The sequence below is a fragment of the Leishmania mexicana genome, chromosome 32 (genome assembly GCF_000234665.1).
Source record: "Leishmania mexicana MHOM/GT/2001/U1103 complete genome, chromosome 32".
Classification (NCBI taxonomy): domain Eukaryota; phylum Euglenozoa; class Kinetoplastea; order Trypanosomatida; family Trypanosomatidae; genus Leishmania; species Leishmania mexicana.
The window spans coordinates 863,356-879,432 of NC_018336.1; the positions used below are offsets into that span (position 1 = coordinate 863,356).

At 58.8% G+C, this 16,077-nt stretch overlaps 4 protein-coding genes across 4 annotated transcripts; all 4 read left to right on the forward strand.

The window, feature by feature from the left end:
* Positions 1-4,013: 4,013 nt before the first annotated feature.
* On the forward strand, positions 4,014-7,385 carry LMXM_32_2190 (hypothetical protein, unknown function; the record flags this gene model as incomplete). Its single annotated transcript, XM_003878425.1, has 1 exon — positions 4,014-7,385. One exon carries the CDS (start codon positions 4,014-4,016, stop codon positions 7,383-7,385), a length of 3,372 nt encoding a protein of 1,123 aa, XP_003878474.1.
* Positions 7,386-9,094: 1,709 nt separating this feature from the next.
* LMXM_32_2200 (hypothetical protein, unknown function) lies at positions 9,095-10,261 on the forward strand (the record flags this gene model as incomplete). Its single annotated transcript, XM_003878426.1, has 1 exon — positions 9,095-10,261. The coding sequence occupies one exon, from the start codon at positions 9,095-9,097 to the stop codon at positions 10,259-10,261; it is 1,167 nt and encodes a 388-aa protein (XP_003878475.1).
* Positions 10,262-13,374: 3,113 nt separating this feature from the next.
* LMXM_32_2205 (hypothetical protein) lies at positions 13,375-14,055 on the forward strand (the record flags this gene model as incomplete). The annotated part of the gene is made up of 1 exon (XM_003878427.1): positions 13,375-14,055. The coding sequence occupies one exon, from the start codon at positions 13,375-13,377 to the stop codon at positions 14,053-14,055; it is 681 nt and encodes a 226-aa protein (XP_003878476.1).
* A 1,006-nt stretch (positions 14,056-15,061) lies between these two features.
* On the forward strand, positions 15,062-15,643 carry LMXM_32_2210 (conserved hypothetical protein; the record flags this gene model as incomplete). The annotated part of the gene is made up of 1 exon (XM_003878428.1): positions 15,062-15,643. The coding sequence occupies one exon, from the start codon at positions 15,062-15,064 to the stop codon at positions 15,641-15,643; it is 582 nt and encodes a 193-aa protein (XP_003878477.1).
* Between the last annotated feature and the right edge of the window lie 434 nt (positions 15,644-16,077).

A 16,077-nucleotide genomic window follows, 5' to 3' on the forward strand; every position in this document is an offset into this window, starting at 1 on the left:
TCGATTGCCTAGCGACAGTGCCCGTTGTCTGTCTTCTGTTTGTCGGTTGTTTTTGATTTTCCAGTGTGGCACTTACGCTCAGCATGGCCTTCGGCGAAGTGGATAAGCATATCTGTCTGTGCTTGCGGTCGCATCAACTTTACTTCTCCTGGCACCGCCCTCATCTTCCCATCATTGCTGAAGCAGGGGGTGGGGTCGCAGGCAGTGCACGCCGGAGCGGAAGAACGAAAAAGATGAGGAGAGAACCAGACATGCTTCCTACAATGCCTCGCCAGCGGAGGCACCGCCGCACTAAAGTGTCACGGCTCCTTGATGTCGGTTGTCCATTCCGATCTCTCTCTCTCCCCCCTCGCCCCCGAATCCTTTTTTTTCATTGGTTGATGTGCCATCTGCCTTTTCTTTTTCTTGCGTGTTGCGTGCAAACAAATGAAAACGGAACGAGAAAAACGAAACGATGGCGAAGCGAAACATCTGTCCACGTCGATCTTGCCTCGTGTTCTCTGTCTCCATGTGCTTGCTCTTGCCACACGGCCCCTTCTCCCTCTTCCGTGCACCCCACGTTTTCCCGCATTCGCGTTCAGTGGCGCGTGCGCTGCAAAAATGGATCAACGGTGTCAAGCGCCATTCATATCGATGCATGCAAAGCCAGCAATGGCGAAACAACAACACCGCGATCAGAGAAGCGAGAAGGGGCGCTGGCACAAGCACGCTGACGTGATTGTTTTTTCTTTGTTTTTCCTCTCTTCTCCTCCTCCTCCCCCCTTTCTGTGTGTGTGTGTGTGTCGCCTTCCTCCGTCTTCACGCGAATTTACGCCACCGATTATTCGTTGTTACACCTTTGTGCTTGGCTCTTGCGGAGTGGCTAGCGGCAGCACAACAGCAAGAAAAACACCAACAACAGCAGCAAAGGTCTTTTTTGTTTATATAGTCTTGTGCGCGTCACGCCTCCCCCTCCCCTCTCCCTCTTCCCGTGTGTTACCCTCATATCCGCAGGAAAAAAAGAACATGTGAGCGAAACAGGCGGGTATGTGTGCGTGCGCAGGTGTGTGCGCTGCGGATGGTGGCGACACTTCTATGGAAAGGGGGGAGGGGAGACGGTCGGTGCGCTCATGCTCTCCATCACGATCCCCCCTCTGCTTTCGATTTCCCGCTCAAAAGATGAGGAAAGAACACACGCCAACTGTAGTGAGATGGGGTAGAGGCGCAGTTGTGTGTTTCCCTTTTCGATGGCGAGGTCTCTGTGGTACAGGCGCACGCATGCGCCTGGGCGTGTGTGGAGGCACGAACGTGTCCGATGCACGAGGTGGTGGATGATGCCAGCAGAACTCAAGGAAAAGTGCAGCACGCCGGGTGCAGCACCGAAGCCTGGGGATGCTCTTCTTTTTCAGTCTCTCGCCGTCGCCGATTGTATATACACATATATATATATGTGTGTGTGTGTGCATCCGCCATACAAACCCCGACATGGATGGACACGTCTTACTTGCGTTCTTTCTTTTTTCTTTCTTCTCCGTCCCCTTTTCCGTTTCTTTGTACGCTTTTTCATCTGCGTCGCTGACTGCTTCCGTTTTTTTTGTTGTTGTTCCAGTTTCCATGTTCACCGTTTCGTGATTCGGCGTCTGCTCGCCCACGCTTTTACGAGCCGCACATGCGGCATATACATTTCTCCATTTTACTGCGTTGTTTTATTGAGGTTGTTGTGCTTTGCCTTTCATCCCCCTCCCTCTCCCCCACCACACACACACACACACACACACACACACACGGCCTGTTTTTCTGATTCCTTCTGCCGCCCCCATTTGTTCTGTCCTTGCGACAGCTCTACGGTGATTCTCTCCCTCCTCTCCTCTCGTGAGCACCGATGCCTCTCTCTTTTCTTTCGTTCGTTTGGGTATATTTATTGTCTCCACTGTACCATTGATCCTAATGGTGCCGGCCACCTCACCGGGGTATCCGGGTCTCGTACCCCACTCTTGGTGTCGGAGGACAGGTTTGGGCTGGGATTGTGCGGAATGCAGCGTTGCACGACGATACGAAAAAAAATCTATCCATGTTTTGTGCGCACACTTATACACTCGTATACACTCAAACATGTTTGTACTTGTACTTCTACAGCCCCTGACGATGCATGCACCTCTTATCTCTCCTCCCCCTGCTCCGTCTGCGTCCATGAGCATCCATCTTTCTCTCTCTGTTTAGATGTGTGAAGGCGTCTCTCGTCTATCGTATTTCCAGTGGCGTGTCGCCACGGCCTCTGCCTCTCGTAGAAGCATCCGCCAAACATCGAAAACGAAGGGCAGGGCAAAAGAACAACAACAACCGGTCTTCCTCTCCCTCTTTTTCTTGTTTGTGTGTGTGCGTGTCTTGCATCCACTTCTGGCTGTCCTGCCATCCGTTGTCGTGATGATCACTCACTCGCTCTCTCTGTGTTCGACGCTGACTCTCTGTTTTTTTTTTGTCGTCCTATCCGCCTTTGAGGGCCATCAACGCAGCGCGAACCACCGCGATGGTGCAGTGCGTCACTTGTGCAGCGCAAGGAGGAGGCAACAAACAGGAGCGTGGCACACACACACACACACGTACACGCAGAGAGAGGAACTCGAGAGCATTGCCCCGTTCCTCTTGCCTCTCTGTCTCTGATGCTGTTCACATGACGAGTGCTCTCGGCTTCCCGCTTCCCGTCGTTATGCTCGTACGTGCATCTCTCACTGTGTGCTCTTGTCAGACGTCGCTTTTATGCTGACGAGGAGGAGGATGATGATCATCATCATCTTTGGAGGCGTTGTTTTCTTCGGCAACGCTATTTTTCTCTGGTTGTTTTCTGTGCGGCGCGCGCTTGCTTTTTTTTTTGCTTTCCGTTGCTTCACCTTCGCTTTGCTGTCTTCCTTTCATTGCCTTCACGTACGGCTGGTTCTCTTGGCGTGCAGACCTCAGAGAGTGAAGGAGGAGGGGGCGTGAGAGGCAACGACCACCTACACACGCATCTACAGCGGGCTCTCTTTTTTTCCTCCGTCCGCGTTTTCGCCCATCGACGTGCATTTTGTGTCTCTCTGCTTACGGGCACGTGATGGACGCCAGGAGGCCTCTGCTGCCTCACGAGTTCCCCTCTCCCCGCCCCTCCTCCTCTCTCTCCATCCTTCTCTAACGACATCTGTGCTCACTGTCTTTCATCGTGCTATGGCCGCCGTTTTTTTCTGAATATCTCTCTCTTCCTCTCTGCCGCATCCAAGAAGAAGCAGGACAAGTGCATCGACAACACAATGCCCAGCTGGATGGAAAGCAAAAGGAAGGGCGCCATGTCCCCCCCCGATCAAGGCCCCAAGCGGGCGGGGGCGTACCGTTCCTGCCTCTCAAGAGCCTTCGCAAGAAGAGCAAGGCCCAGATGAAGACAGGTGGGTGGTGGGTGGAGCTGTGCCGAGGTGGTGAGGGATGCTTGTCGTCAAGCACGCACACGTGGAGAGGGGGAATGACGGACTAGGCACGCTTGTTTATCTCCGCCTGTGGCTGCCGGCTCTTCGCAACATTGTTGTCAGTCATCTCGAAGAAAACGGCGACAGCGGTGGACGGGCAGGCGTCTGCAACCTGCGCTTGCCCTTCCAACCTTTATACTTCGGAAGCGTGGCATTAATCGAGGATTGCCTAGGTGGTAACCATTACCTACCCTCCCACACCTGCGTTGCCTCTCTCTTATGCTTCATACGCACTCCCCCCACAGCCTCCCTTGTCTACGTTCATGCTCCCGCCTCGTGAATAACTCTTCTCTCTCTTGCCGACTTTTTATCCGCGGGCGATATCCCTCTCCCCTCACACCCGCGCACCGACCTCATTGTGCACGCCCTCTGCGCATTTTGCGTTTTTGAATCACTGTAGGACCAAGGTGCTGCCCCGCTACCCTTTTCATCATCGATCGCCACACGTAGACCCTCACAAGCTCGCTAACATCACTCAACACGGCCTCGTAACGGAGAAAGAATGCGAATACTCACGGCTTGATACCTCCTCAGCGGGTAATCATGGCCACTCCATTCACTGTCGCCATCGCTGGTGGTGGTGCCGCTCCTTCAAGGTATCACAGCCGCCTTGATGGCGACCAGAGCGGCTGCGGCAGAGGTTTTCCACGTGTGGTGGCATACACCCGCACCACCGCGTTTCTTTTCGCACCGACAGCAGCGACTTCGCCGTCTTCGCTGTTGCCGCCGCGGCGACCTGTGTTGGCTGACCAGCGCTTATCTCGTCAGACCATGTCATCTGACTATTTTGTGAACCGTGCTGCTGCAGCTCTTTCGCCATCGACGCCGCCGCCATTGTCATCTCGGGCCGCTCCATCAGCACGCCATCCCTCCTCGCACCTGGCTGAGCCTTGTTTCATTCGGACATCAACAAGGACTGGGTACGATTTAGAAGCTACCACAGCGGCATGGCAGCCACCACACCCCGGCGGCCGGCCGTGCGAGGGTGCTCGCCACGATAACACGCGGCCGCACACTCGCGACGGAGCACATAGTCATCGTCCTCGTGTTCACGACGGGCGACCAGCAGAGACATCCTTCTCCCGCCCAAGCGGCTCAATCCGGGCTGAGGCGTACAGGCAGGCGCCAGTACCGCACACGGGCGCTCGTGGCACTTGCGTGGAAAACGTGCCGTTGTCTCCGTCGCCATGCCGCTCAGTCGCTGGTGCGCCTTGTGAGGCGCATCAGCACAGTGGCGTCTCTGACGTCGTGGCAACGGCAAGGATGCGGACATGGCCCATTAACCTCATGGGCAGAGACGGTCTGGTGGTATCGGGCTCTTCTCGCACGAGAGGCGGTGATGCACATGATCGGGTGCGTGATACCCGACCAGACTGTACCTCTGCTGCAGCGTCTTCTGCGCCGTCCTCCTGTGCCGCTTCACGCAAAGTGCAGCCCTGGAGCTGTCAAAGAGCTGGTTGCCCCTCAACGACTGCACGCGAGCACCCGCAGCCGCAGCAGGTAACGCCATCAGGGCAGCGAGGGCGACTGTCTGTGCTCCTTAGTACAGCTGAAAGTGAGACAATCGCTGCGCACACCCGCCGCTGTTCACGGCTGCGGAGCTCGCAGCACGTGGACAGCGAGAACACCTTTCAAGCTGCCACAAGGGAAGATGGAGCACCCGCCACGACCGCCTTCACGAGGAGAGATCCGGGATTCGCAGTGCCGTCAATCAAGGCGCACGTCGACGCTGCACTTTTCGTCGAGCCTTTTCATCGTCTCTCCGCCGCAGCACGACAGGGGACCTCGCCGCTCAGACACGCATCGGTGACATCGTCGCAACCCCGGCAGCGGACGTCGCCGTGTGACGTGCCGTCTTCCACGAGAAATACAACCGTAATAACTCCTGTGTCGCCACGCAGCGGCTTGCCGAAAGAAGAGTCGGTGCACCGCCCCCTCGAGGCGCTGACGCTGACCCCCAATGACGTCCTCGGCTGCGTTGCTACGGGCTCTTCTCCAGACGCTGTCCATACATCTGTCCACTGTGGCGTAGCTGGGACTGTGGCGGAACATGTCCACGGTGCTGAAATCGCCCATGGTGAGGGCCAGCCGACCGCCTCGGTTGTATCATCTCCATCGCATCACCTTTCGCGGACGAGTTCGCTGGCCCTCGCTGGTGCTGTGCTATCGCCGTCATCGCGTCAGGCATCCCTGTCGGCGGTGCGTGCGCGGCTGACGTACAGTAGCGCGGAGGATGGCGGGTGGTTGGATCGCTTCTCGTCTTGCTTCTGCGCCGAGGCAGCGCAGCAGCAGTTGTTTCTCATCGCGCAGCGCTGCCACCTCATTCAGCAGGAGGAGGCTGCTGCTCGCGAGTGGCTCGTGCTAGATGCGAGTATGCAGTGGCATCACATTGTGGGCGAGGAGCGCGCTGGCTATAGGCTGGCCAAATCGCAGCAGGACCATCGCCGCCTCCCAGACACCTCCGCGTGCCGCGTTGTCTGTGTGGACGCGTTTGGCAGCGATCTCGCGCGTGCGCGCTCAGCGGAGCTTTCTCCCTCTCCATTGCCCGAAGAGACGCTCCGCCTCGTTGCTACGCCACCATCCAGGCAGCGGCTGCGGCGAAGGCCCTCCGCGAGCTCGCGTTCCCTGTTATGTCCGCGCACATCTGTGCCAGTGAGCGCTCCTGATGAGGACGACGGGGAGAGCCGGATGAGGAGCTTTTCAATGTCCACCTCGCTGCCTCGCCATGCTGACCACCGCAATGGGGACAGGGTGCCTCACGACCAAGACGCACCCGCCGGTTTCGAGGAAGTGCACCGGTACACCGCGGAGAAGAAGCCTAACTCTGGGGCGAAGGATGAGGCATTCGGCGACGCGACGGAGGAAGCGCAAGAGCGGAAGGACTTCATGGACGACCGCGGTCACGAGGCGGCGTCAGAGGAACCTAGATCGTCTGTGCGGTCCTCAGAGGTAAATCAGCGGACCACCTCGCCTCGACGGGCTCTGCCGCCTTCGCCATCCAGCGAAGGACCCGAAGGCGAGCTGCTTGCCCGTATACGCGACCTCCACTACGAGGAAGAGGATCAGCGCTTCCTGCTCACAGGTGACTGCCCTCCGCCGGACGTGTTCCAACGCTGGGCGGACCGCTACTTTGAAGACAAGCGAGTATATTTCTCTTCCGCGGCGTCAGGTGCTGGGCAGTCTTCGGCGCTGAGGGCCGCACTCAGCCCAGAGGCGGCCGAGCGGTGTTGCTCGCGGTCCGACTCGCCCCCGATTGTGCCACCTACCCACGATGTCGCTGCATTCGTTGCGCTTGCACCCAGCGACAGCGCGCTCGCCCGCATGCCCGCTGCAGCTTTACATGATCCATCAAGAAGCCCGCTCCTTTCGACGACAGCCGAGGGGGAGGCCAAGCAGGCGGACGAGGAATTCCTCAGGCGTGAGGGCGCTTCAGCCTCGTGGCATCGTTTGTGCAGTGAGCACCGTCGTGCGTGGGCGATGGAGAACTTCCTCGGCACCGATGATGCCTACGCGAACTATCACGATGAGTGGAGCGCAGGGCCGACACGATCACCGCTTTCGTCTTCACGCGGGCAAAGCGGGCTCAATGCTAGTGGCCGGTGCGCCCCCGATCCGCGAATCTTCAGTGCGGGACCAAGTGCAGGTCCTCAAAATGCCTTTTTACCGCTGGCGGACGCCGCGCCATCCTCCTCGGTGCCGCGGACGACTCCCATCGAGGGCGCCGCGACGCGTGCAAAGCGTGACTTCTTGCAGCAGCCCCCAAAGCCGCTGACGGCTAAATCTTTATTGTTCCACCAGATGGCGTGCCCGACGGAGAAGACGTATTTGGCACCGCTGGGGAGCGAGAGGGAAGCGTGGCAGGCGCTGATAGACGCGTTCATCGACGGCCTCCTGCAGATCATGGCGCGTGAGTAGCCGTTTCTCCTCCCTTTCTCAGTGTCTCTGTTGCTGTCAGGCTCATGGCTCTTGTGGCTGCGGCCGTGAAGGAGCGCGCAAAGCGGGCAGCTGTCGTCTTCAGCGCTCTGGTTGCCCATTACGTGGCACACACGCCCATCTTAGACGCACACACTGCTCATCCTCCTCTCATGCTCTTTTTTTTATTTGCCCCGCTTGCACGGTTTCTAGATCTCCCCACTCCTGTCCTCTCACTGCTGCCGTCTCACATCCGTGCGTGACGTGCGGCTGCACCGGAGCACGTGTACGCGCTTCTCTCTGCCTTGTTTGTTTTGCACCTCTGTCTTTATCGCAGCACCACTTCTGAGGTCGACACGAGGTTGGCCCATCGATTGGACCGAAGCACCGAAAAGGCACGTTGACGCACAGGCACACGCCAAGCTCATAATCCAGCGCACCTTCTGCGGTTTTGGTGCCCCTCCTTCCCCGCGCCGTTGCTCCCTCATCGGGAAATCACGGCAGCTGAGGTTGACACTGTGAATGGGTAAGAGCTGTGCAACAGCAGCACCTGCTGTTCTCAATCCCCGTCTCGAGCGGACTGTGCATGATTTTTTTTTTTTGCCACGTTGTCTAGCGGATACGTGAGCGAGGGAGTATGCACGCGCTTTGCAGGCCTGATGGACCTGGGCTGCCGCACCCGCTGTTTACTTCGCGCTAACCCGTTCACGTCGAGTTGGCGCCATTGCATTCCGCCAGAGCTCAAGCTCACTTGCTTCTCTATCGCTGACGTGGCACTATACGCCCGCCACACCTCCTCACACCCTTCTCTCGTCGTTCTCTTTACCTCCACTGTCACGATCCATTGCAAGTGTCAGATCTTGCGCGGCGGCGAGGCCAAACATCGGTAACAGCGGCCTTCTCCTCGGCCACATACATGAGTATACATGCACAGGTACCTTCTCACCTATAGCACACGACAGTACGCCGCTGCTTGCCTTCTTCCCTTCTCTTCCATTCTCACGGGACGTGCACCCACCACGCGCGGTCCCAGTGGCCATCACCCGCACGACCATCACTGATTCACAGATACGCCAGAACACACTGTGACCCTCGCGAATCGCGAGCACGTTCGGAGTGAGAGCTCTTCTGTGCGCCGCCTCCCTCGCACGTGCCGCGTAGAAACAGCAGGCGTGCTCAGGCCGGCACAGGTATACACAGCCACAGACGTACTCCCCGACTGCCTTTTATTCGCCCCATCCCCTCCCCTCACTCTCAGAGCACTACCTTGGCTCACAGTTGCTTTTCTTCACAGACACGGCTACCTTTGTAGGCATCACGGTTCCACTTTTCTCCATCTCTTATTTTTTTCTATTTCGTTTACTTTCTTGCAGAGGGTTTGTTCTGCCTGCCGTTCGTTCAACTGTCTCCGCGCTTGCCTCCCCGTGTGTGTGCGTGTGTGCGTGCGTAATAGTGAGTAGGTGTCGCCCAAGGACTTCATCACAGGTGCTGGAAGACCGGACTGTGTGGTGGGTGACCCCGTCACTGCCATGTTCGTGTCACGTGGTTTCCTGGCGTTGCGTGGTGTACAGTCCATGCGTCACCATTGCTCGCAGCCCGCGCTGTATGGAACGCGTCTTTGGCGGTTCAGTTTTGGCTTAGGTGCGAGCCCCATAGAGGCAGCCGCGACCAAACCGTGTGCCGCATGCCCTTGCGTGAGTGCGCGTCGTTGCATGCACGCCTCATGCGGAAGTCTTGACGGGGTCGCCAGCCGCGGCAGGCCAATGGCTGTTGCTGATGCATTACTCTCGCGGTGGAGTCGACGCAGCGATGCGTCGTTGACATGGCCGTCTCATCTGCTGAGCAGCAGCAGCAGCGAGTCGGCCTCCTCTTTCACCGCCAAAGCCGTTGTGAGTGTGTCGTCTAGTGCCACGGATGCCGGTCGCCACGCGGCAGATGGGCAGACCACTTTGTTGCAGCCCGTCTCCAACGCGTCTGCGGCGCCGCCGTCCATCGAGGAGCTGTTTGCCGAAGTGGACGAGGACGACACGGACACCTCCGCTACTGCTCCAGACTTCCTCACTGAGGAGAAGGAGCCTGAGGAACTGAAGGATGGCCGGCAAGATGGCGCCGCCCTTCCTCCGCGGAGGGACTCTTCTACTCTCATAGCTTCCGCGTCGCCTGAGGTGACGAGGTTCGACGACACCGGTAAGACTGCTCGCTCACCTAGCACGTCTGCGAGCGCGACGGCGGAAGCGGCTCTTCTGGAGGCTCTGCTTCAAGAGCAACTCTCCCTGGACCTGAACGGCAGCGTGGATGGCACGACCGAGGAGGATGTGGACGGGCTGGACGAAGTGGTGACAAGGGCAGCGGACGCACACACAATCATCAATTCATCCTGCACGCTTCCTCAAGGACAGTGCCGTTCCCCTGACCTGCGGCAGACCGCACATATGGAGACGGCAGGCGGTGACGCCGACGGCGAGGCGGACGCCAAGGCAGACTCCATCGAGGACGCTGTGGATGACGAAGAGTCCATGGAGTCTGTGCTGGAGGAGGAGGCGGAGCGCATGTATTTCGCTGCATTGACAAACATGGCGAAGGGTCAGGGCACCGCTGCGAAAGGTGAGGCGATGCACGGGGCACTCGGGGACTACACGTTCTTCTCGAAGGAGGCCGTGACCTCAGCTGTAGAGACTCTGTCGATGAGTGAAAGCACGGACGCTGCCGATGCGACTTCGGCGTTTTCCTTCTCTGATGACAGTGCCTATGGCGTCTCAACGCCCACTGTGGAGTTCGACGATGACGCGGCGCGGGAGGCGGAGATGGAGTCTGTGGGCGATGACATGGCGACCTCATGCGCTGCTGCCGTTGCAGCTCGGAAAGCGCGGAAGGGTTAGCAGGGAGGAACAGGCAGTGATGGCGTTCTAACAGGATAGAAGGCGCAAGGTAGAAGCGAGTTGTTAGCCCGTTATACTCGTAGAGTGGGACGAGACAAGGACGCAGACTGTTAGCCGTTCGCGAATCGGCAAGCAGCGACGGTCTGCTCAGCCACTCCTTTGTTATCCACTTGGCTGCTCGCACCTACCCAAGCGACAGAGAGGTGAGACGAGAATGCGCCGCTGTCTCCCAGTGCCACCGCTGTTTTTCAGACACACGGGTGAATAAGCTCTTCATCGGCGGCGTACTTGTGCTGCTCTCGTTTTTTTTCATCGTGTTTTCTTCTCCTCTGATGATGCCGGCCGCCTCTCCGCCGTATCACGCGGGGCCCAGTGGCGGCCCCCCTCTGACTCTTTGTGAGGAAGCGAAGCAGCCTGCACAGCCTACTCTCGGGTGCGGCTAGCGGGGTCTTAGTGTCGGTAGACAGGTGTGGGCTGGTGCCGTGCTGAAAAGAGACTTGCAGCCATGATCACACTTGGACCAGCTCACGCCATATTTTGTCACGCGCTCAACGAACATGCGCGCCGGTCAACGATCGTTCTACTTTTTTGCAGCGTTGCTGTGATGCCGAGCGTGATCCAGGGCCTAACCTTTGCTGTATACAGTGGAAGAAAGGTTCACTGAGTGGCACCAAACGGTATTCGTAGGCCTGCCCCCTTGGCTAATGTTTGCTACGTGTGTTTGGTGTAGGGGGAGGAACGAAGCGAGGTGACGGCGGGCGAAAGCTGTCTTCTGTGCGCCGGCCCATGCTTCTCCGTGGGCCCCTTCCGCTTGACACACCCAGTTCCGCCCAGGGGCGTGCGGGTTGAGGAGAGGGCGGAGTGCCCCTGGCGCCACAGGCTCATGGCATCGCTCGACCTCTCGCTGCGCGTGCGGGCAAGACTCCCCGACAGCGACACCGTGCTGCCGCAGACCCAGTCGTGCGAAAATGCGGGCACTGTGCGCAGGCGCTCTCAGGCTGAGCTGGCATGGTGCATCGCATCCAGGCGAGGCATGAAGAGGGGCGCAGAGCAGGAGTGCCCCACGCACAAGACGTGAAGCGATGCACACGAATGAGTTCCACTGTGCATGTGCGCGAAGCATGCAGCACCTCCTGCGTCTGGCCGGTGCGGGCTGATGGGGCGCAGGTGCCCGGGGCATGGCGAGAGCACCCTCGAGTTGCACCACGGGGGGCCCTCCCGGCCCCCACCGTGGGGAGCCTCCACACCATATTATGGGATGCTGCCGCATGAAGCGACCGAGAGGGCGAAGCATGGCACACAGGCAGGGGGGGCGCGGGGCCTCGGAGGGCCCTGGCCTGAGGCTGGCGGGCTTGGTCCCTGAGCTCATCTGGCATGCACCTGGGCCACCCCCCGTTGCCCGCACGGCAGGCGCCACCGCCTCGGCTCTAGACGACGACCCTGGATGTCGCTCGCTTTGGATGAGTGCGTGCAGCCCACGCGGAGGCTCCGTGTGGAGCTGGTCGCGCCGCACGCAGGCAAGGAAGGGGCGAGGAAGGAGAGGGGGAGCCCGCTAGACGCACGGCTTCGATTCGACGGCAGACGGCTCGTCCTAGGCGACGAGGGATGCAGCCCGCCGCGCAGCAGGGGCTGGGCGCGCTGTGGCTGTGTAAGGAGCACGTTTTGTTGACTTGTTCACGGTAGAATGGACACGCTGAAAAATACCCCCTCAAAATGCCTTCCATCAGTCAGCCTGCTCTCTGCTATCCGCCCTCGCTCCGTCCACCAGCTGGTGGGTTGGCTGTGCCCCATGTATCCGACTGAGCGCCTTTTATTTTTTTGATTCTGGTTTCGCACACCTGTTCCTGTTTGGATTCCTTCTCGACTGAAGTGCCGATCGTTGCACGGTGCTGTAGCGATTCAAGTTTGGCGCGTGCTTGCGTGTTCGTGTATTTTCCACTCGGCACATGTGAAAACAAAAAAGAACGGATGTGCTGTGAGGCGTGTCGTCGGAAGACACCCTCCTCCCCCTCCCCCGCGTGTTGGCAAGAGGCCGCTGCGGTATTCCTGTGCTCTCCGCCACATCATTCGCTGCGGCGGAAGTGAAGCAGAGACCTCGTCTTGGTGGAGCGCTTCTCTAATCTTTCCCTGCATGCCTTCGGCTTTTTTGTGTGTCTTGTCGTGCCCTTCCCCACCCGCCACCCCTTTTGTTTTCCGATCTCCCCCTTCTCCCGTTCACCAGCACCTGCCATCACTGTACCTCATGTGGACAGGTTGACCACCATTCACACCCACGGATTTGTCGTCTCCCTGCCGCCGCCTTGCCATCTTCTCGCACGCTATCGTCTTTTGTTCACAGCCCCTTGTGAGCTTTTTCTATTTCTTCCTGGGTTGGTTGTCGTCCCCCGTTCTCGGGGTGCGCAGTCGGGCTGGTTGTTCCTTTTAGTGCGACACCAGCGCCCGCGCGCCACGCACTGTGCTTTCTGCTGGAAGAGTTGGGGGTGATCTCGTCAGCTCTTGCTGCATGCATACCCCCTCATCTTCGGGGTCTCTCTACTCTCTGGTACTCTTGTTGCCGTGCTGGGTGGTTCTACTGGGTTCGCTTTACTTGTTCTGTCGCCTTCTTCTTCAGCGGACTTGCTGCGTCGATACAAACACCGTCGATGCACAGTTTTCTGCGGCAAGCACACGCCTACTCCGTCTGCCGTTCTCCGTGTTTGCCGTGCTTTTTTTTGTTTCCTGTTTGGCGAATGCGCTCTCGTCTTCCCTCCTCTCCCCTCTCCCCCACTCTTTCGTCCCTGTCGCTGTGCGCGGCTCCTCTCTCGACGGCTTCTCTGATTAATCCGACAGCCGGCGCTGTCGCATCCCCAACTGTTTCGGAGATGCTTCTGAGTGCACGGGGAAGGCCCTCGCAGCTGCTCGGGGCTTTTCGCGACTTTCCTTTCACCAACGCAGCGCTTCCCGGGGCAGCCAGGCTCTGCCTAGCTCGAGCCCACCACTTGAGTAAGCGAGGCCCCTCGCCATCCTGGAGTGCCTTGAGTGACACTCGCGGCACACGATGTGTTGTGCTGCCGACAGGACGACGAGGGGCCACCGACTGCAAAGCCGCTGCTTTCGAACCAAATAGAGGCCCGATGCTGGTGTCCACGCGCACTGTCCATTCGGCTGCAGCCTCTGCTGCGAGGCCGGCGAACGAGGCTGACGGCACTGCGGTTGTGGAAACTATGGGAGCATCACCCGTGACTACTTTGCAACCCGGCGAAAGCGCAAGCGCACCAACCGAGACGGCGACTGCCACCGGTGCAGTGGCCACTGCGGAGTCGCAGAGCACGGGGGCAGCAGGTGATCAACATTCTTCGCAGAGTACCACCACCGCCGCTGCAGCGACCGCAACGGAGACGATGCCAGCAGACCAGGTAGGTGTGTGGCGGCGTGCCTGGCGAGCCTTCAAGAGCGAAGGCACGGACTTCTCCATCTTCTACCTGCCCTTCTATATTGGTACATTTGTATTCTTCTACTTTGCATTTTCGATGGGGCTGATGCGCAAGGAGGCAATCCTCGACTACGTGCTCTCCTGGATGGGCGACAGGGTCGACCGCGCCAAGCTGCACACCCGCATCGCCGCGTGGAATTCCTGGGCCAACATGGGCTTCGCCATCGCTATCAACGAGTTGGTCGAGGTTGTACGCCTCCCTATGGTGTTTGTCCTCTACTATGTAATGAGGCCGCACTCGAATCACTTTGCGCGCTGGCTTGCCGGCTTCATGCGTTGCTTGCGGCGTGGTAAGTGGACTGACGGTGCGGCGAAGGTGTAGCGGTGCGGGAGACGAAAGTCGAGTTGAATGCGGCTGGCGTGACCTGTGCCTCGTCACTACCAAGTGTGCGCATTGCTATTCTGACGTGCCGACGGTCACACGCACAGCACGAAAAAAACAAAAACAGCAACGCAAACTCATACAGGCGAAAGGGAATGAGCGCAATGGTGGTCAAACACGGGGCGCGGCAGCGGCTGTACCGCTCTCGGTGCATAGGATCCGTTAAGAGGATGGCTCGCACGTGCAAGCACAGAGCAGGCGCCTTCCGCTATCCACATGTGGTGTGCAGCGCTGCAATGCGTAGGGCTGCTTTCCTCCTTGCCGAACCTTGGTCACATGGATTGTGCTGAATGCACCGGGCGCTGATAATGCTCGCGCTCGACCATGCTGCCCTAGTTGTGACGGCCTCATGCTCGCACACGATCGTCAGCCCCTCTCCCCTCCCGATTGCTGCCCTCTCTCCCCTCTCCTTTCCTCTCTGCTGTTGCAGTGCCCAGTGGCGTTGTTTCGCGCTTCCTTTCCTCGGCGTGGCTGAGTGTCTCGCTCTCTCCGCATTGCTTCTCATCCAACACGCAGGTGCTCAGCGACATCGATACACCCCGTCGCAGCTGCGCACGCCTCTTCCTCGCACAGTTGCCACTGCGCTGTACGCAGAGAGTTTCCTTCTACGCTGCTGAGGCAGAACACGCCTCCTTCCCCCCAACGGCTTTTACGCATCCCTCTTGTGTTCTTCCTAGCAGGGATGCTTTCTCGCATTCTCGGCGCGCACTTGCGCGGTGGCGCGGCTGCAGCATGCGTCTCCGCACGGTGCAGCGCGGCATCACCAGCGATCCGTTTGGGTAGGCTGAGCGCGTGTGGCATTCCAGGTAGTCTTGCCAGTAGCAGCAGCAGTAGTTTCGCCCAAAGCGTCGCGGCAGCCCCTGTCTTCCTGGTCAGCTCGAAGCGGTTCGCTCAGTTTGAACAGACGAGTGACACGTTGCGCGGCATCAACAAGAGCAAGCGTGCGATGCACAACCGATGGGTAACAAAGAGCACGAAGGAGTACATGAGCGAGGCCGACTCGAAGGTCTCCAAGGGGAACAGCCTCCTCTTCAGTGCGCGCGAGCGTCGGCGCGAGGGCATGGAGCAGCGAAAGGAGCGCTTTCGCGAGGTGACGGTGGAGACGGACCGCACCTTTGAGCTGGAGTTGGAGAGGATGCGGGACGACAGGGATCTACGGTGGAAGAAGGGCTTTAACTTCTTAAAGCGACACGGAAAGGCGTTTACGCTACTCTACATCGTTGCGTACGTCGCGCCCTTGGCGATTCTCTACGTCGGCTTCGCCAGCGGAGTGCTGCCGAAGGATGCCGTCTTCGAGTTTCTCTTTTTCTTCCTGCAGACCTTCATTGACCGCGACGTGTTTTTTGAGCGCGTCGAGGCGTGGGACACGTACTCCAACTTCGGCTTCGCGTTTGTGGTGAACGAAACACTGGAGTTTTTGCGCTTCCCGCTGGTGATGTTCTTCTTCTACCAGGCACGTCCGTTCTTGACAGGGGTGAACCAGCGTGTGAAGGCGTCCATCTTCCGCTTCAACGCGGCGGAGTCGTAGAGAGGCGTTTTGCTTTAACGCTCTGCACGCGTGGGCACAAGCCAGCTCCGCGTGCCCGTGCGTCGGAGTATGGCTTATGTGTATGTGCGTGCGCTTCTCTCTCTCTTTGTCAGGGCAGACCCAGCAATGTGGTTCGTAATGGAGAAAGTGAACGGAGGAGGAGGGGGTGGTGGAGGGAGGAGGAGGGGGAGGAGGAGAGGGAGGGGGATGGGGATGGGGATAGGGGGAGGGCACATCCACGTGATCTTGCGGTGCCTCTCTTTGTTTGTGTCTCGCTCTCTCTGTAGGTGCACACCCTCTGTTGCCTGTGTCTCGCCACTCCCTCCCCCCTTCTCCTCCTCCTACGTTGTAGGAATGGCTTCTTATGTCTTGTGTTTTCTGTTTCTTTTTTTTTGTTCGGTGGGCGCGCGCGAGTGTGATGTTCCGCGTCGGCT